This window comes from Girardinichthys multiradiatus, chromosome 5 (assembly GCF_021462225.1).
Source record: "Girardinichthys multiradiatus isolate DD_20200921_A chromosome 5, DD_fGirMul_XY1, whole genome shotgun sequence".
In the NCBI taxonomy this organism is placed as follows: domain Eukaryota; kingdom Metazoa; phylum Chordata; class Actinopteri; order Cyprinodontiformes; family Goodeidae; genus Girardinichthys; species Girardinichthys multiradiatus.
The window spans coordinates 20,663,861-20,680,564 of NC_061798.1; the positions used below are offsets into that span (position 1 = coordinate 20,663,861).

At 39.7% G+C, this 16,704-nt stretch overlaps 1 protein-coding gene across 2 annotated transcripts in view; it reads left to right on the forward strand.

The window, feature by feature from the left end:
- The window catches only part of krt222 (keratin 222), a 50,412-nt gene that overhangs the window by 3,254 nt on the left and 30,454 nt on the right, over window positions 1–16,704 (forward strand). The window contains exons 2-4 of one of the 2 annotated variants that reach the window (XM_047365057.1): window positions 12,533–12,818; window positions 15,509–15,676; window positions 15,899–16,102. In XM_047365057.1, coding sequence (XP_047221013.1) covers window positions 15,905–16,102 — 198 coding nt within the window. In that variant the 5' untranslated portion in view covers window positions 12,533–12,818; window positions 15,509–15,676; window positions 15,899–15,904. The remainder of the gene's footprint in view (window positions 1–12,532; window positions 12,819–15,508; window positions 15,677–15,898; window positions 16,103–16,704) is intronic. The other variant, XM_047365058.1, reaches the window with a different exon arrangement.

Here is a 16,704-nt window from a genome sequence, read left to right on the forward strand (position 1 = left end):
ATGTCTCTCCATTTATGCACATCTAGAGGCTGAAATTATTTGCCATTGCTTCTTTGCAACGGAGTTCAGTTCAGTTAGATTAAATGAAGACATCTATGAACATCAGTTGTCAAGTCCTGCCACAGATTCTGAGTTGAATTTAGGTATGGACGTTTGACTGGGCCATTCTAACACATGAATAAGTTTTGATCTAACCCATTCAATAGTAGCTCTGGCTGTATGTTTAGAGTTGTTGCAAAAAGGAGTACCTGTGACGTTTTTCCATCAGTGGCTTTATTTTTCCAATCTTCTCCAGAGTTAACTTGGTGGCCTCTCTGATTAATGCTCTTGTTTCCTGGCCAATCAGTTTAGATGATCAGCCAAGTCTTTGCAGTTGTGCCATCATCTTTCGTATAATGAAATGAACAGCACTCCTAAATTCTTCCTAGTTTGGGATATTGTTTTATAACCTAAAGTTCTGCACAAAACGTCTCCCTGATTTTTGTGCTGCATTTATTGATCTTCATGATGTTGGTTGTTTTTATTCAGTAATGTTCTCTAACAATCCTCACAGGAGAGCTATATTTGTACTGAGAATAATTACACCTAAGTAGACTTTATGTACTAACTAGATTATGTTGAAGGAACTCAGTTGCACTGTTTTTTATTTAGTAGTATCAGAATTAAGAGGGCTAAATACTACAGCGTGCCACGCTTTTTAAATTTCGATTTGTGAAAAGTATAACTTTTCTTCGAATTTACAAATATTTGTTACTTTGTGTTACATAAAATCACATTGAAGCTTGTGGTTGTAACCTGAAAAACTTGTAAAAACCAAAAACGAAAGTTCAGACTATAAACCACATATTTATAGTTTGTATTCACAGGATTAAAAGATACATAATCTTTTGTCTCGCTGTCTGATATTAGATCAGATAAAACCTTTCATTGTTTCAGGATTACCAAAATTAGTTGTACTTTCTAAATGCAAATGTCAGATGTTTACATGCACTAAGCTTACCATGCCTATTTGGAAAGCCCAAGTGATGATGTGAGCTTGTTCTTGGTAATTCACAAAATTTGAGGTAATTGAAAGCAAACATATTTTAAGGCAACATCTCAAACACTGCATCCTTGTGTGAAATCAGCCAAGATATCAGGAAAGTATTGTGGGTATCCAGAGGTCTGGGCCATCCTTGGGTACAATTGTACAAAGTAGTTTCTATTGTCTTCTCCTAGAGAGAAATATGGAGTGTATTTTGGAATTTAAAGTTACTGACTTTGCCATTACTGCTGTATTCTTCGTAATATTTACACTTCACTCCCTTTTTCCTTTGTGCCTCCTGCAAAGTTTGACCCTAATTACAGCTCAGAAGTGTTTAACTGGGCTGATAAATATTGATAATGGAGGGAACATTTATTCATTAATAAACAGAAACTCTGAAGAGAAGATTATTGTTTTTTCTTAGGAGATGTTCAAAGAGTTTATGACACTCCTTAAATCTCAAACTGGCTCCAGTTCAACTGGAACATGTTTCCCTTAAAACTATTAAGATTTACTGAAGCGCATCATGCACAGATCAGGTTACTTGTAATTCTCTTTGTTAGGTACATGAACAGACTCAGTTTCAGGTGACTGACAGGTTTCCTTTTGGGGGCAATTAGCTCCTGTTATTAACTCAATCTCTTTTTTTTACTGCTTGAAAGATTCACCCTAAGAACTAAGTGCTTATTCAGGTTCCAAATAAAAATAAAAGAAATATTTGCAGGGCAACACATAAGCTTTTATGATCAACAAGGAAGCTTAGGTTTGAACCTTTTTCTATAACCGTATTTGCCAGACAGATGATGTGGGGAACAGCCGTTAGAGCCGTGGGTAAGTATAACAGATTTTAAACGTCTCAACTTTTAGTGTGGGATGACAGCTTTGTGCTGTTAATAATTACACATTTTAGGTAAGCATTTAACAGTGCATCTTCGAATGCACTGTTTCATCTGCCAATAGTTTCAAATTGGCAGATGAAATTATTTTCTTTCAGCTCAGTGTAAGGGTAGACCGCTTTGTAATGCTGTTCTGCCTCTCTTTTCATTTCCTTTTTAAAAGTACACCTCTGATTGTTGTTTCTGCTTTGCTTAAGTCCAGTGTGCCTGTTTTTTGAATTCAGTTCAATTCAGTTTATTTATACAGCGCCTATTCACAACACATGTCGTCTCAAGGCACTTGACAAAAGTCAGGTACATACATTCCAATTAATAACTAACCATTGAACAGTGCAGTCAGATTCAGTTATTTATTCAAATTGGATAAAAAGTTTTCTGTCTAAGGAAACCCAGCAGATTGCATCCAGTCAGAGACTTGCAGCATTCCCTCCTCCCAGATGAGCATGTAGAGACAGGAGACAGTCACTGGCGTTGACTTTGCAGCAATCCCTCATACTGAGCATGCATGTAGCGACAGTGGAGAGGAAAAACTCCCTTTTAACAGGAAGAAACCTCCAGAACCAGGTTCAGTGTGAGCAGCCATCTGCCAAGACCGACTGGGGGTTTGAGAGAACAGAGCAGAGACACAAAAAGAACAAAGAAGCACTGATCCAGGAGTACTTTCTATGGGAAGGAAAAGTAAATGTTAATGGATGTTGCTCCTTTAGTCATTTCATCTAGAAAGAAAGAACAGATAAACTCTGAGCCAGTTTTCAAGGTTAGAGTCTGAAAGAGAGCACATAGAGTTAGTCACAGTAGAAGTTCAGTCAGTAGCTATGTCTAGGAGAAAGAAAGGGTTAAACACTGAAAGACAGGGCCAAGTAGATAATCGGTAGAGGGTGAGCATTAAGTTGTTGCCAGCAGAAGCTTGGACAATGCCCCCTCCAGGACGGTGTCACAGATTCAGGCCAGGTGTAGCTTCTAGGAAGAGAAAAGAGAGAGAACATAAAGTTAGAAACTGAAATAACAGCAAATAATGCAAAATTGGAGAGTAGTGCGAGAATGTAGCGAAGAGGGTGAAAGTGGTCATTATGTCCTCCAGCAGCCTAAGCCTATAGCAGCATAACTACACAGATAGCTCAAGATAACCTAAGCCACTCTAACTATAAGCTTTATCAAAAAGGAAAGTTTTAAGCCTAGCCTTAAAAGTAGACAGGGTGTCTGCCTCACGGACTAAAACTGGGAGCTGGTTCCACAGGAGAGGAGCCTGATAACTAAAGGATCTGCCTCCCTTTCTACTTCTAGAGAGACTAGGAACAACCAGTAAACCTGCAGTCTGAGAACGAAGTGCTCTGTTAGGAACATATGGAACAATCAGATATCTGATGTATGATGGAGCTAGATCATTAAGGGCTTTATGGTGTGACATACCAAGGAAAGCAGCTTTGTGGTCAGTATTCTTGTGCTGCAGTCATGTTGTTGAAGGGTAAATGATTTGTTCTCACTCTGACAGCATTGTGGTTGGACCCTTTTATACAAGACATGTTTAAATGTTCCCTGATGGTTGAAGGAACTGAGCAGGACAATTTATCCTCAATTATTTTCCTCTGGCTGCATTTAGTGTTGCCAAATCACCATTATTGGAAATAGCTGTTTGCTCCCATATGAGTCAGTAGAAGTTGCTATATGACCAAATTTGTATAATTGGCCATGGATGAATGCTGTGAAAGAGAGAAATGATGTTGAGGGAGAGAAAGAAAAACTGACTAAAAAAGACAATAAATATGTTTAGAGCAACAAATAAACTTTCATCTGTTAATTCCTGTTTTTTCCCTAGAAGAGACCAAAGAAAGATACTTCAGTTGAGGTCCTTTTTTTATTTCATTGATGCTGTCTTGGTTCTTCTTTGGTAGGTTAGCCTCTCCTGGGAAGGTTCATCACTCTTATGTGTCTTCTCAAATTATAGATATTGGCTCTAGCTGTGGTTCACTGGAGTACCTTAGAAATGCTTTTGTAACCATTTTCAGACAGGTAGATGGCAATGGCTTTGAATCTCATTTGTTCTTGAATTTCTTTAGAGATATTTGTTCATATTTGAGATATTTTAGCCTACTTCATGTTGTCATATGGTTTCAATGTATATGGCTTTATGATTCTACAGCTCTGGCAGTATTTAGGCCTGGATGTGTCTTGTGAAATTGAAATCAGTTAGATCATGCTTTAGAAACGGGGGGCAATTACTTTTCTGTACAGAGGTCCAGGTTGGTTTGGACAGCTTTTTCCCCTGAAAAAATAAAATCATTTGTAAACTGCTTTTTATTTTTACTCAGGTTTGCTTTGTTTAATGTTAAAATTAGTTTGATGATCTGAAACATCTGAATGTGACAAAAAAGGAAAGATAGAAGAAATCTGTTACAGCATTATATTGGTTACACATTAAGAAATCAGTTGTTGTGGTTTGTATTGGGTATATACCAAATGTAAACCTCATGAAATACTAAAAAAAATTACATTTGTGAGTACTTTGGCACTCTGGTAAATTCACAAAATAATTTTTATAAATAATTTTCAAAGCCGTTTTAACCTAATTTTATTTGGTTGGATTAATAAATAGTAAAGAACAGGATCCTTGGATTGGACCTTCAGAGAACATGAGAGTACATAGTTCTCTGCTTACTCAAATGGACTTTGGCTTCTTTTGGAAGAAAGTAGGTGCCAATCACCCCTCTCTAAAATCTCTTCTTTCCCTGTGAGAGCTAATCAGTATTTACACTTTTCGATGTTAGGCTACTCAACAGAGGACTCATGTTTCGTGATAGCTTCAGAGAGCTGTATAAATCTTGTTATTTACAGACTTTTTGTGTATCTGTTGTTGTTTTGCTGGGTTTTATATCCTTATATGAAACTTACAGGTCCTTCTCAAAACATTAGCATATTGTGATAAAGTTCATTATTTTCCATAATGTCATGATGAAAATTTAACATTCATATATTTTAGATTCATTGCACACTAACTGAAATATTTCAGGTCTTTTATTGTCTTAATACGGATGATTTTGGCATACAGCTCATGAAAACCCAAAATTCCTATCTCACAAAATTAGCATATCATTAAAAGGGTCTCTAAACGAGCTATGAACCTAATCATCTGAATCAACGAGTTAACTCTAAACACCTGCAAAAGATTCCTGAGGGCTTTAAAACTCCCAGCCTGGTTCATCACTCAAAACCCCAATCATGGGTAAGACTGCCGACCTGACTGCTGTCCAGAAGGCCACTATTGACACCCTCAAGCAAGAGGGTAAGACACAGAAAGACATTTCTGAACGAATAGGCTGTTCCCAGAGTGCTGTATCAAGGCACCTCAGTGGGAAGTCTGTGGGAAGGAAAAAGTGTGGCAGAAAACGCTGCACAACGAGAAGAGGTGACCGGACCCTGAGGAAGATTGTGGAGAAGGGCCAATTCCAGACCTTGGGGGACCTGCGGAAGCAGTGGACTGAGTCTGGAGTAGAAACATCCAGAGCCACCGTGCACAGGCGTGTGCAGGAAATGGGCTACAGGTGCCGCATTCCCCAGACCTGGGCTACAGAGAAGCAGCACTGGACTGTTGCTCAGTGGTCCAAAGTACTTTTTTCGGATGAAAGCAAATTCTGCATGTCATTTGGAAATCAAGGTGCCAGAGTCTGGAGGAAGACTGGGGAGAAGGAAATGCCAAAATGCCAGAAGTCCAGTGTCAAGTACCCACAGTCAGTGATGGTCTGGGGTGCCGTGTCAGCTGCTGGTGTTGGTCCACTGTGTTTTATCAAGGGCAGGGTCAATGCAGCTAGCTATCAGGAGATTTTGGAGCACTTCATGCTTCCATCTGCTGAAAAGCTTTATGGAGATGAAGATTTCATTTTTCAGCACGACCTGGCACCTGCTCACAGTGCCAAAACCACTAGTAAATGGTTTACTGACCATGGTATCACTGTGCTCAATTGGCCTGCCAACTCTCCTGACCTGAACCCCATAGAGAATCTGTGGGATATTGTGAAGAGAACGTTGAGAGACTCAAGACCCAACACTCTGGATGAGCTAAAGGCCGCTATCGAAGCATCCTGGGCCTCCATAAGACCTCAGCAGTGCCACAGGCTGATTGCCTCCATGCCACGCCGCATTGAAGCAGTCATTTCTGCAAAAGGATTCCCGACCAAGTATTGAGTGCATAACTGTACATGATTATTTGAAGGTTGACGTTTTTTGTATTAAAAACACTTTTCTTTTATTGGTCGGATGAAATATGCTAATTTTGTGAGATAGGAATTTTGGGTTTTCATGAGCTGTATGCCAAAATCATCCGTATTAAGACAATAAAGGACCTGAAATATTTCAGTTAGTGTGCAATGAATCTAAAATATATGAATATAAAATTTTCATCATTACATTATGGAAAATAATGAACTTTATCACAATATGCTAATTTTTTGAGAAGGACCTGTATAACTTGGAGGCTACAAATGACTGTTCAAGTTGTTTCACTCTGACACAAATAATCTGAGTTGGCGTGTTTTGAAGTATGAACCCTTCCTATTTCTGGTTAACGCTAAATGACATCTGAGCTTGACACGCCCAGATTAACTGTTTTGTTAGACACACGCAACAGATTAATTGTTTTTCGCACCCAGATGCAGTATGGCTTTGGAAAAGTTGGGCAAAAATGATTTCCATGTCATTTTAAAGTTTTTATCTTTTCAGCTCAATTTTCTTCTTTTATTTCTTTCTCTACTGTGTCATAGTTTATTTGATGAAGAGAATATTCCTAACATTAACATTGTTGCCTAATGATTTTAAAGCTCTTCTTCTCAGGCTGTCTCAGGAATTACTCCACCTACTTTATTCATGCATGAAAAAGAATTTGTCTTTGTTTTTAGAAACTTAAATGTGTGGAATGGTACATGGTGGGTAGTTGGCTTGTTTGATTCCCACTGCATGCACAGCTTTTTTAAGGTGTGGCAGCAGTTATTGATTGAAACAAAATGTACAATAAGAACAACAATGTGGTCATTCTGGTTCTGTCTGCATTAACTGTCCTGATTCAGACTGAGTCAAATTTCCTTCCAGGTGATCGTTAAAACTCATGCAGTGTAAAGATACTTGTATCTGCGTTAACATTATAAGGAAAAATAACTCTCAGATCATTTGCCTGTGTGTTTTTCCACGTGAAAAAAGTTTTTCTTTCACTTTGTGCCAAAAGACATGTTGAAACAGGGGAGAGTCTTACAGTTTATGTGATTTCATTTGTACCCTTTGATTAAGGACCAAGGTTTTCTTAAAGTTCAGCAAAGATCCAAAACCATTAAAAAGACATTATTGGTAGATAGAAACACTCCCTTCTCCTGATTTATGTGAATCAGCGAAAAGTTTTGTTGAAAGAAAAGCACCTATTGTGTTGACTGAAGTACAAAAACAACTCTGGTTTTACGAATGATTGTTATTTTTTAAGTCTCTTATCAGCGTTACCGATCAAGAATAGAGAATGTTAAAAGATAAAGTATCATCATCACATAGAAAGCTCAGTAATAATGCTGATGTTGACTCACATTTACAGGCCACTTTATTAAGAACAACTTACTAGTACTGGGTTGGACCCCTTTTGTCTACAGAACATCATTGCATAGAATCAAGGTGTCTGAAATGTTGCAAAATGTTGAGACTTTTATTCGCATTGACATGCTTGCATGACACAGATGCTGGAGATTTATTTTCTGCACATCCCTGTGTTATGATTCTAGCACGTCTGCTTGTCCTGCTCTACCCTGTCTCCCTGGCTGCAATCAGATGAGATGCACTTGGTGACTGAACGCAGACATCAAGGATGAGTTAGCGACCCGTGACTACCCCTCCTTCCTGAAACAACTCATGGACCTTGCTGCTAGCATTGATATTCGGCTGGTAGAGAGAAGGAGGGAGAAGTGACATGAAGAGGGTCATTCCTCATTAACTCAGGGTCATGCACACTGGCATGAGAAAAGGAGCCGGTCACCTCTCACTGAGGAGAATGATGATTGTGAGCCCATGCAGTAGGGCATAACCTAGATTACCCCTGAGGAGAAAGATCGGCGGAGGAGATTCAAGCTCTGTTTTTATTGTGGAGATAAAGGACATTTGGCACTCAGATGTCCATTAAAAGGACAGGCTCAGCAGAGGAAGGGAGGTCTCTACTGAGCCGAAGCCAGCTAACTGCCTCCTCCTTCTTGTTTCCTGCTTGTTTTCAAACCTCTTCCATGTCTCTCCAGGGGGCCGTGTTTATTGATTCAGGAGCAGACACTGAATTCATGGATGAAGCATTCACCAATAAGAATGGCATAAAACTCATTCCGTCAGCTGACACACGTAATGTGCTAGCATTGGATGGTCACAGCATGAACAATTCACACCTCAGGACGGAGGAGATTACCTTAACAGTTGGAGGTAATCATCAAGAGAAAGTAACCTTCATGATCATTAATTCACCTGAACTTCCTGTTGTTCGAGGGGCCTCCTGGTTGCAGAAACACAACCCTCACATTGACTGGAAAAAGAAGTTCTGGGTTGGTCTGAGTCTTGCTCCGCTGCCTGCCTTTTGTCTGCTGCTATGGTGGTAAGCGTGGAGAATGAGGTCAAGGAGACATACCCGGATTTATCCAAGGTACCTCAAGAATACCATGATTTAAAGGAAGTATTTAATAAGATCAAGGACACAGCTCTGCCACCCCACAGACCGTATGATTGTGCTATTGATTTGCTTCTTGGCACCTCACCCCCAAAGGCAGAACCTATTCATTGTCTTGTCCAGAGCACAGGGCCATGAAGAAATATGTAGATGAGGCATTAAAGGCAGGGCAGATTCAACCTTCTTCTTCTCCAGCAGGTGCTGGTTTCTTTTTTGTGTGGAAGAAGGATGGTTTGTTGAGGCCATGTATTGATTATAGAGGACTTAATGAAATAACAGTCAAGAACAGATACCCCTTAGCACTCATGAATACAGCTTTTGATCAGATCCAGGGAGTCAAGATATTTTCTAAGCTGGATCTGAGGAATGCATATCATCTGGTCCGAATCAGAGAAGGAGATGAATGGAAGATGGCTTTTAACACGCCTATGGGTCATTATGAGTACAAAGTCATGTCGTATGGACTTACTAACGCCCCGCAGTTTTGTAGTAATTGGTTGATGACGTTCTAAGAGACATTGTGGGTCAATTTGAGCAGAGCCGTCCTTCTTACCTACGAAGACAAATCCTGCCCCAAGAGGTGAGGAGGATAGCCGAATAATAACTGCTGACAAAGAGTCATTAATATAATTCTCCATGGACTTTTGTTCTGGACGGGAGATATTATAAAGTCTGCTAGAAGGCAGAGGGGCACCTGGAAGAAGGTTGATCGCGCAGTCATAGGGTCTGTGAGGTGGTAGAGATAGAGCATTGTTTTTACTAAAAACTCAGTTTAAATCATGGTACACAATGGGCACATGAGACAAATCTATTACCTCGTCCTCCTTGTTAACCTGCTCGGGGAAACTCGTTGAGAAAGCTGACTGGAGACAAGATAAGTGGCAACTAGTGGACCAGGACTTGACACGACAGACCAGTCTAAATGAGGGTTATGTTTTTGTAACCAGGGGAAGCCTAGAACTATGGCACCTTGAGACACTGGAAACACGAAAAAAGATATATTTTCCCTATGGTTACCTGACAACAGAAGTTCTAGTGGTTTGGTCCGCTGAGTTATCTGCTGCAATTTCTTTCCGTCTAAAGCTAAAATGGAACGTGGAGAAGTAAGTGGTTCCACCTCAATTCCTGCTTTGATTACCAACTCCGAATCTATCAAATTCTGTTCGCTGCCCGAATCTATCAAGGCAGAGTCAAAGTATGTTGATTTACTATGATAGTAGCAGGTAGGCTGAATCTGGGGGCTTTGCAAGTTTGCGAGTGGTCCACCAACCCCACCTTCAAAGTTGGCGGACCCTGTCATTTGGCTGCCTGGGGCAAATAGGACAAGTAGCTACAAAGTGATCAGGTGAACCACAGAAAAAACATTGCTTGATTAGTCTGCGTCTCTGTCTCTCTTCAAAGGTCAGACGGGTACGTCCCACCAGCATGGGTTCTGATTCGGTGGCTAATGGCTGAGGTGGATGTTTGGCACTGGGTGGAAAACTGGTCATTAACTGTGGTTTGTAAACATACCTATCAGCTCTGGATCTTCTCTCTCTTATTCTATTATTCACTCTAGTAGCTAAAGAAATAGCTTCATCCATTGTAGGGGGTTCATCAATCAGGGCTAACTCATCCTTTAAGGAGTTGACTAGAGCATGAAAAAAAGCAGTCTTCAAAGCTCCACTATTCCAACCAGAGGCAGCTGCCAAAGTACGAAATTCGATAGAAAACTCGGTAAGAGGTCTATTACGTTGCCTTAAGGTCCACAATTGTCGACCTTTACTAGTCTTGTCAATAACAGGAGAAAAAGTCTGCTTAAAGTCTTGGACAAATTCTTCAAAAGTACAACCAAAATCTCTACAATCTGAGAACCGGGCCTCGGCCCATTGTAAAGCCTTGCCTGTCAACAAACCAATAATATATGAAATCTTAACATCATCATGTGGGAAGGAACTTGGAGAACGGTTGAAAACCAGGGTACACACGGGTACAATTCCCCTACAATTACCCACCTCACCAGAAAACCTTTCTGGGTTAGGGGAAATGACGTCACAAGAATGAGGAAGCTGTTGAGATACCGGGAGTGCTGCAGCGCCTTCTGCGTGTGCGATGGACTGAGGCTTAAAGTTTTGCTGAAGCATGGAGGCAATCTGTTCTAACTGTTGGTTAGTTCGGTGTTGTTGCTCTGAAAGAGAACAAAGAGATGAATCATGAGAATGGATCTGGTTAGCATTTTCAGATAGAGTTCTTCGGAGTGCTTCTGCTGGGTCTTGTTGGCCAGAGTGTTCTGTCATTGTTTTCGAAATAGATCTGACCCACATACAGAAGAACACTCTGAGGAATCAATAAGTGACAAAAAAGGTGTTTTATTTACAGCACGTAATTGGGAAACAAGAACGGGTGTACCGCCAACTGTATGGAAAGAGGGGGAAGAGAACTGGTGAAACAAAGAACTATTATGATGCAGAAGTAATGTAAGGTAACTATTGTGATCAGGAAAACAGCTTACTAAATAGGTAATTTGTTTTTTTAGGAGACTGATCACTTTCTCAAGATTCACTGAGAATAAAAGTTTTTCTTTGCTACATTACACTTTGCCACATTCCTCAAATTTAGTATAAAACTCCTGCAAGATGTATATTTTGCATTTGCTTTTTATGACCTGATTCTGAATTCAAAGCAGGGAATCACCAAGACATCCAACAAACTGAAGCAGCAGGTTTACAAATTCTGCGTGACCTTTCAGCCAGAACAAAAGCTGTTTGGTCAAGTTTTCCTCATCAACTAAATAGAAAAACAGCAGTGTGAGTCATATAAATCAAAGTAAAAGTGTTATCATTCAGCAACCCAGAACCAGACCACAAAGTAGGCATTCCTGATCCATAGCAGTGTTTCTGGTCTAAACACTGATGAATAAAAGGTGGTTCTGAAACTATAAATCCCCCAATTTAACACAGGATATTTAAACCCAGTATTACAATCATGCATTAGTTCATAAAGTCCCTTTGGTTAAACATCTGCAAGACCAGTAATATTTTGACAAAAGTTTAACCTTTAATCAACTTATATAATATTTTTGGCTCATGCAAAGTCTGCTCATGTTCATGTCTGCTTCTGTTCCCTGATGCCTGGTTGTAAGTTTTTACTTTTCATTGATTAATCTTTTGAACTCACCGTGAATCTCAGACTATTAAAATATATATAAATTAAGTCTTGATCATGTTAATAATCGGTTTCCAGTAGCTTTTATATCTGTAATTAAAATATATTAATTATTAATAATGCGTCTTGCTTCTCTATGTGTATAACATTCAGTGGGTAGGTAAAAAATTCATCTTGAGACAGAGATTTTGAAACTGATGTACATCAATGTAGTGTAACAGAGGATTTAAATGCTAGATGTACAATACAGTAATATAAAAATAAACCAAACTAAATCTAAAAATATGTTGAGCTTTAAATGGCACAGTATAGTTATAGTATAGTATGTTCAGTGTTGGCAAGCCCAGCATGAGTGCTTAGATAAATACTAGCTGTGTATAAACTTGACAATGTGAGAAGAGGCCTATGAAGCTTAAAATAAATATATCTTACAGCAAAGTTTGGATTAGAGTTTCTGGTAATTTAATCCATTGAGTATTTTGGATTTAGTCCACAAAAGCTGCCATTTTGATGTTAAGTGGTAAACACTATTATATGGTATGTTCAAAAACATGTTGGCATGAAGTTTGTCTTGTGATTGAAAAAAAGCTTCTTTTTTTTTAGAGGATTTAATGTTTGTCCTTTAAATTCCCTAAACAAAGGACTCTTTGCTCAGAAAGTGGAAACAGGACTCAGTGAGAGTCCACCCTTCAGAAGAACTGAGGAATGCGGTCACCTATAGATCGGGTTCATGAAAGTACCCTGTGTTAAACCCATAATCTGAGGTTAGCTTGTTTTCTTTTTCTCTTTCTTGTACAGTGTCCACCACTACAGCCTCCACCTCTCCTCCTGAAATTTGAATTTACAAGTCAGCACCTGCTGGACCTATCACTCACCAACAAACACGAATGCTACTCATCAGAAGGCATTTCTTTGATCGCGGAGGCGAGCAACATTGCAGTTGGCAGCAGAAGTCATCAGTTCCAGACTCTCGACGCTGCATTGCTTTTGTTTCGAGTATTTTGACTGCGCAGCAAATGTTCGTGTCATCTTCATTGCCAGGGGGGAAGCCACCTTGCTGAGAGGGTGTGGGAATGTGCTGACAGTAAGTGTCACTGCAGACATGTCTGGCTTTGTTTGGGTGATTCACATGCTGTTTCTAATGATTTTATAACATCTTAACAATTACTGTCCTATAGTAGGGAGGTTCTTTGTCTGGTAATACTTTGATGTAGCTATGTGAGAAGTGAGAGGAACAAAATTAACACACTGCCTTCAAAAGCTCTTGATAAAGTATGCAGAAATAATGGAAAGTCTACACTGAGACAATATTTGTAAAGTGGTTGTAGCTCTTTGCATTCATAACTCAAACATCCTGCCTCAGTGGAGGAGTCAAATATACATAGATACAGTAATTACAAATTCAAAGACACAGCTCTTTGAAGTCAAAGTAGGCATTCATGTTTCCAATTAAATTTGTTTTGTCCACATCTAACTACCATTCAGGTCAGACCAGTTCAGACAAATTCGCTTCAGTGCAAGAGATTCAGATTTTAAAAAAAAAATCTTGCATACAATCCAACTATTATTCTGCTGTTAAATACTATAGAGCTCACAGGAAATCCACAAGAAAAATACAATATAAAGCCTTAAGTTCATTAAGGAGGACTACAATCAGGAGTCTTTATTTCTGGGAGGTCTTTATTATCTTTGCTAGATTTCCTTTCACGGATTTAGGGCAGTTTCTAAAACTAGAAAATTACAATGTGTGCTACAACTCATTCTTTTTTGAATGAAATGGAAGCTTTTCATTACCCATAAAAACAATACCTGAAAATTACAACTTCCCAGCTTAAAATTCTCATGCTCTAGTTTTTACCCAATTTTGTCGATACTACACAATTTAATTAGGTATTTCCTAGAAACTTGCTTTTGTGTTTCCTTACGATATTAATGAAGCCTAGAGCGACGTCCTCCACAGTTAGCACATGGCTTGAGAGTGTGTCTGGTCCACTGTCCCCTGTAGGCCATTAAATACCTCATGAAAAGTGCATTGAGGAATTTTATCTTCTGTTTAACAAAGATGTGCCATGGTCATAAATATACAGTAAAACACAAGACTTAACTATATTCCCAAAAGTATTGGATCACTCATCTAAATCATTGAATTCAAGTGCTCCAATCCCTTCGATGTCAACAGATTTCTTCTAACGTTTGTGAATGAATGTGTCACTCTGACTGCATTGTGTCAAATGTAATGTTTGGTGGGGGTTACGCTGTGGGCGAGTTTATCAGGAGTTGAGCTCAGACTCTGGTTTATAGTGAAAGTAACTCATACTACTTCAGCATAGCGGGACATTTTGGACAATATTCTGCTTTTTACTCTTTGGGAACAACATGGAGGGGCCTCCTTCTGTTCCAACATTACACGAGTATATAAAGCAAGGTCTAGGAAGACATGGATGCACGTGTTTGGTGTGAAGGAACCAGTGGCCCACACAGAGCCCTGACCTCAACCTGATAGAACACCTTCGGGTGCCACTGTAACTACTGGCTCAGTTACATTAGAAACTGTGCCGGGACCCTCATCCAACATCAGTGCCTGACCCCACAAGAGAGAGTGGTCGAAAATTTCCATAAACACATGCCTAAACCTTATCAAAAGAAAAAAGTTGAAGCTGTTGTAACAGAAACAGGTGGGCAAACACCGTATTAAAGTCTTTGTATTCAAAATGTGATTTTAAAATTCATGCATTTGTAAATGCAAGTGTTCCAAGGGGTTTAGAAATACAGCATATATATTTTTTTGTTCATCACCATGTTCCTTCTGATAAATATTTATTAAAAGGTTGTTGAATTTTAAAACGCCTGTTGCGCCTGGTTACTATATATGTCACATATATTTAGCTTTACATTATGATGCTATAAATCTAATTAGTTTATACTGAAGAAGAATCTAGAACTAGCTAACTTTAATTTGTTACATATATTCACATGTTGTTTTTTTGAGATTTGTCAAACGGACATACAAAGGTTATCTATTAATTTTAGTTCACTGGTTTTCCCTAACATTTTACCCTTTGATCCCTTTTGTTGGCATACTTAAAGCTTTAGTGGAACACACCTCTGGCTAAACCAAACATCCATTTCAGAACATCTTATATGGTTTTATTATTCTACGACTGTGATGATACTCTGTAGGGCACCTTTTCCTGCTGGCTGTTTGAGGAAGATATGGAAATGCATGTAAATTTGAAAGAGCAAACACAACACGCCTGCAAAAAAAAAAAAAACAGAGGCTGTAGATGCAGAGGCATTTCTTTTAGCATTGTTTAAATCACATTATACTATTTAAAGAAGCAATCTTTGACCCAGACAGTCTCGCAGAAACACTACAATTTTCCCAAACTAGCCTTTACAGATCTTAAGCAAGAGGTGAGTCAGACCAGAGGTCTGGGGCACAGACATATGTTAGTTATGGTGTGTTTAACCTCTTATTATGGAACAACTAAATTCTGCAGTCCTGTCCCTGTGTTTCCCTGAACATTCTCTATGCAGCTTGCTGCCTGTTTGAAAGCAACTCAGTAATCCTGGATCAGAGAGCACAAAGGGCCACAGAGTGTTGGTGAGGTAAGCACTGCATCCAGGGCTTACCCAATTTCTCTCGTCTGTCACATATCCTGCCTGGCGGGCAAATTGGAGCAGGGAGGAATATCCCTCTTGTGGCTAACCCTGAACTCTACACATTTACACATATACTGTGATACAAACAACTGCCACTGTTCTCTGTGTCAGAGGCAGGCTGTCAATGACCTGGGATTACGGGGTAAGAGAAAGTGTCGAGCAGCTCCCTGTAGAGGAATACGGTCGATGTGCAGAGAGTGTTGGATTGGCTTGATGTAACCAGGAGAACTGCACAACAAAGTTGCTTTGCCTCTCTCTTGGAGGGCCACGTCGCTTCAGGTATCAGTGGGTAAACATTTACCTTGTAAACACCTTTGTCAGCATGTGATTTCAAGTGGGAGGCAGAGTGTTTGCTGTGAAAGTTGTAAACCTAATACTACTGTCTAGCGCTACGAGTTGTGTACAGTGTCAGTGTTTTGACCATCAAAGGTGCTGCATTTTACTCTGTAAAAGTTTTTGCTGTGTGTGAGATAGTAAACATTTGGACGCATGCCCTCCCAGGTCTCCATGGAGTTGCTGCAGGACTCCAGCCATGCCATGTGGGGCCTGAATGCTCGACTGAAGAGCTTCATGGAGCAGGTGAATAGGCTGCAGGAGGCCAACCACCAGCTAGAGGCTCAGATAGCCGAGTGGAGCATCAGGACCGCCTCTGGCAGCCAGAACTGGTCCAAACAGGAGCAGACCATCAAGGAGCTCCGTTCCCAGGTCAGACGTTTGAGTGATTAGTAGAACTCATTGACTAATACTGGATTAAATAACTTTATGGGATAGCTTTTTCTCTACTTCAAACAGTAAGTATTGAAAGAAACCTTTTTTTTCTACATGTATTTCTACTAGATATATTAAATTAAAATGAAATTCACACCAGATGTCAATTAATCCACACATACAAAGAAATTGATCAGCTAATGCTAGTCTAGTCCATTACTGAAATTTATTCCATACCTTTTCACATCCGACAATGATGGTTTATCTTTCCCTCTGTCCGTTTGCAAAATATTTTAAATAGCTATGAATGGATTTGGATGAAATTTTCAGACATGGTGCATTTTGGACACTGAACTGATGAGTACATTTTAGTGGTGATGCGGAGCATCATCTGGTTCCAGGATTTTCTTTTGTTTGACGTGTTTGACGGGCATTTATTTGAGGTCACTGGCCCTGCACCGGCCCACGACGGGCGCAAGCCCCTACCTTGAGCCTCCCTGCTCCTACTCCACTTTGCAATCATGCAGTGTAGAGTGCAGGGCCAAACGGCTGCAGCCCCACACTTCTCCTCTGACATGCATGAAAAAGACAAGCGAAAA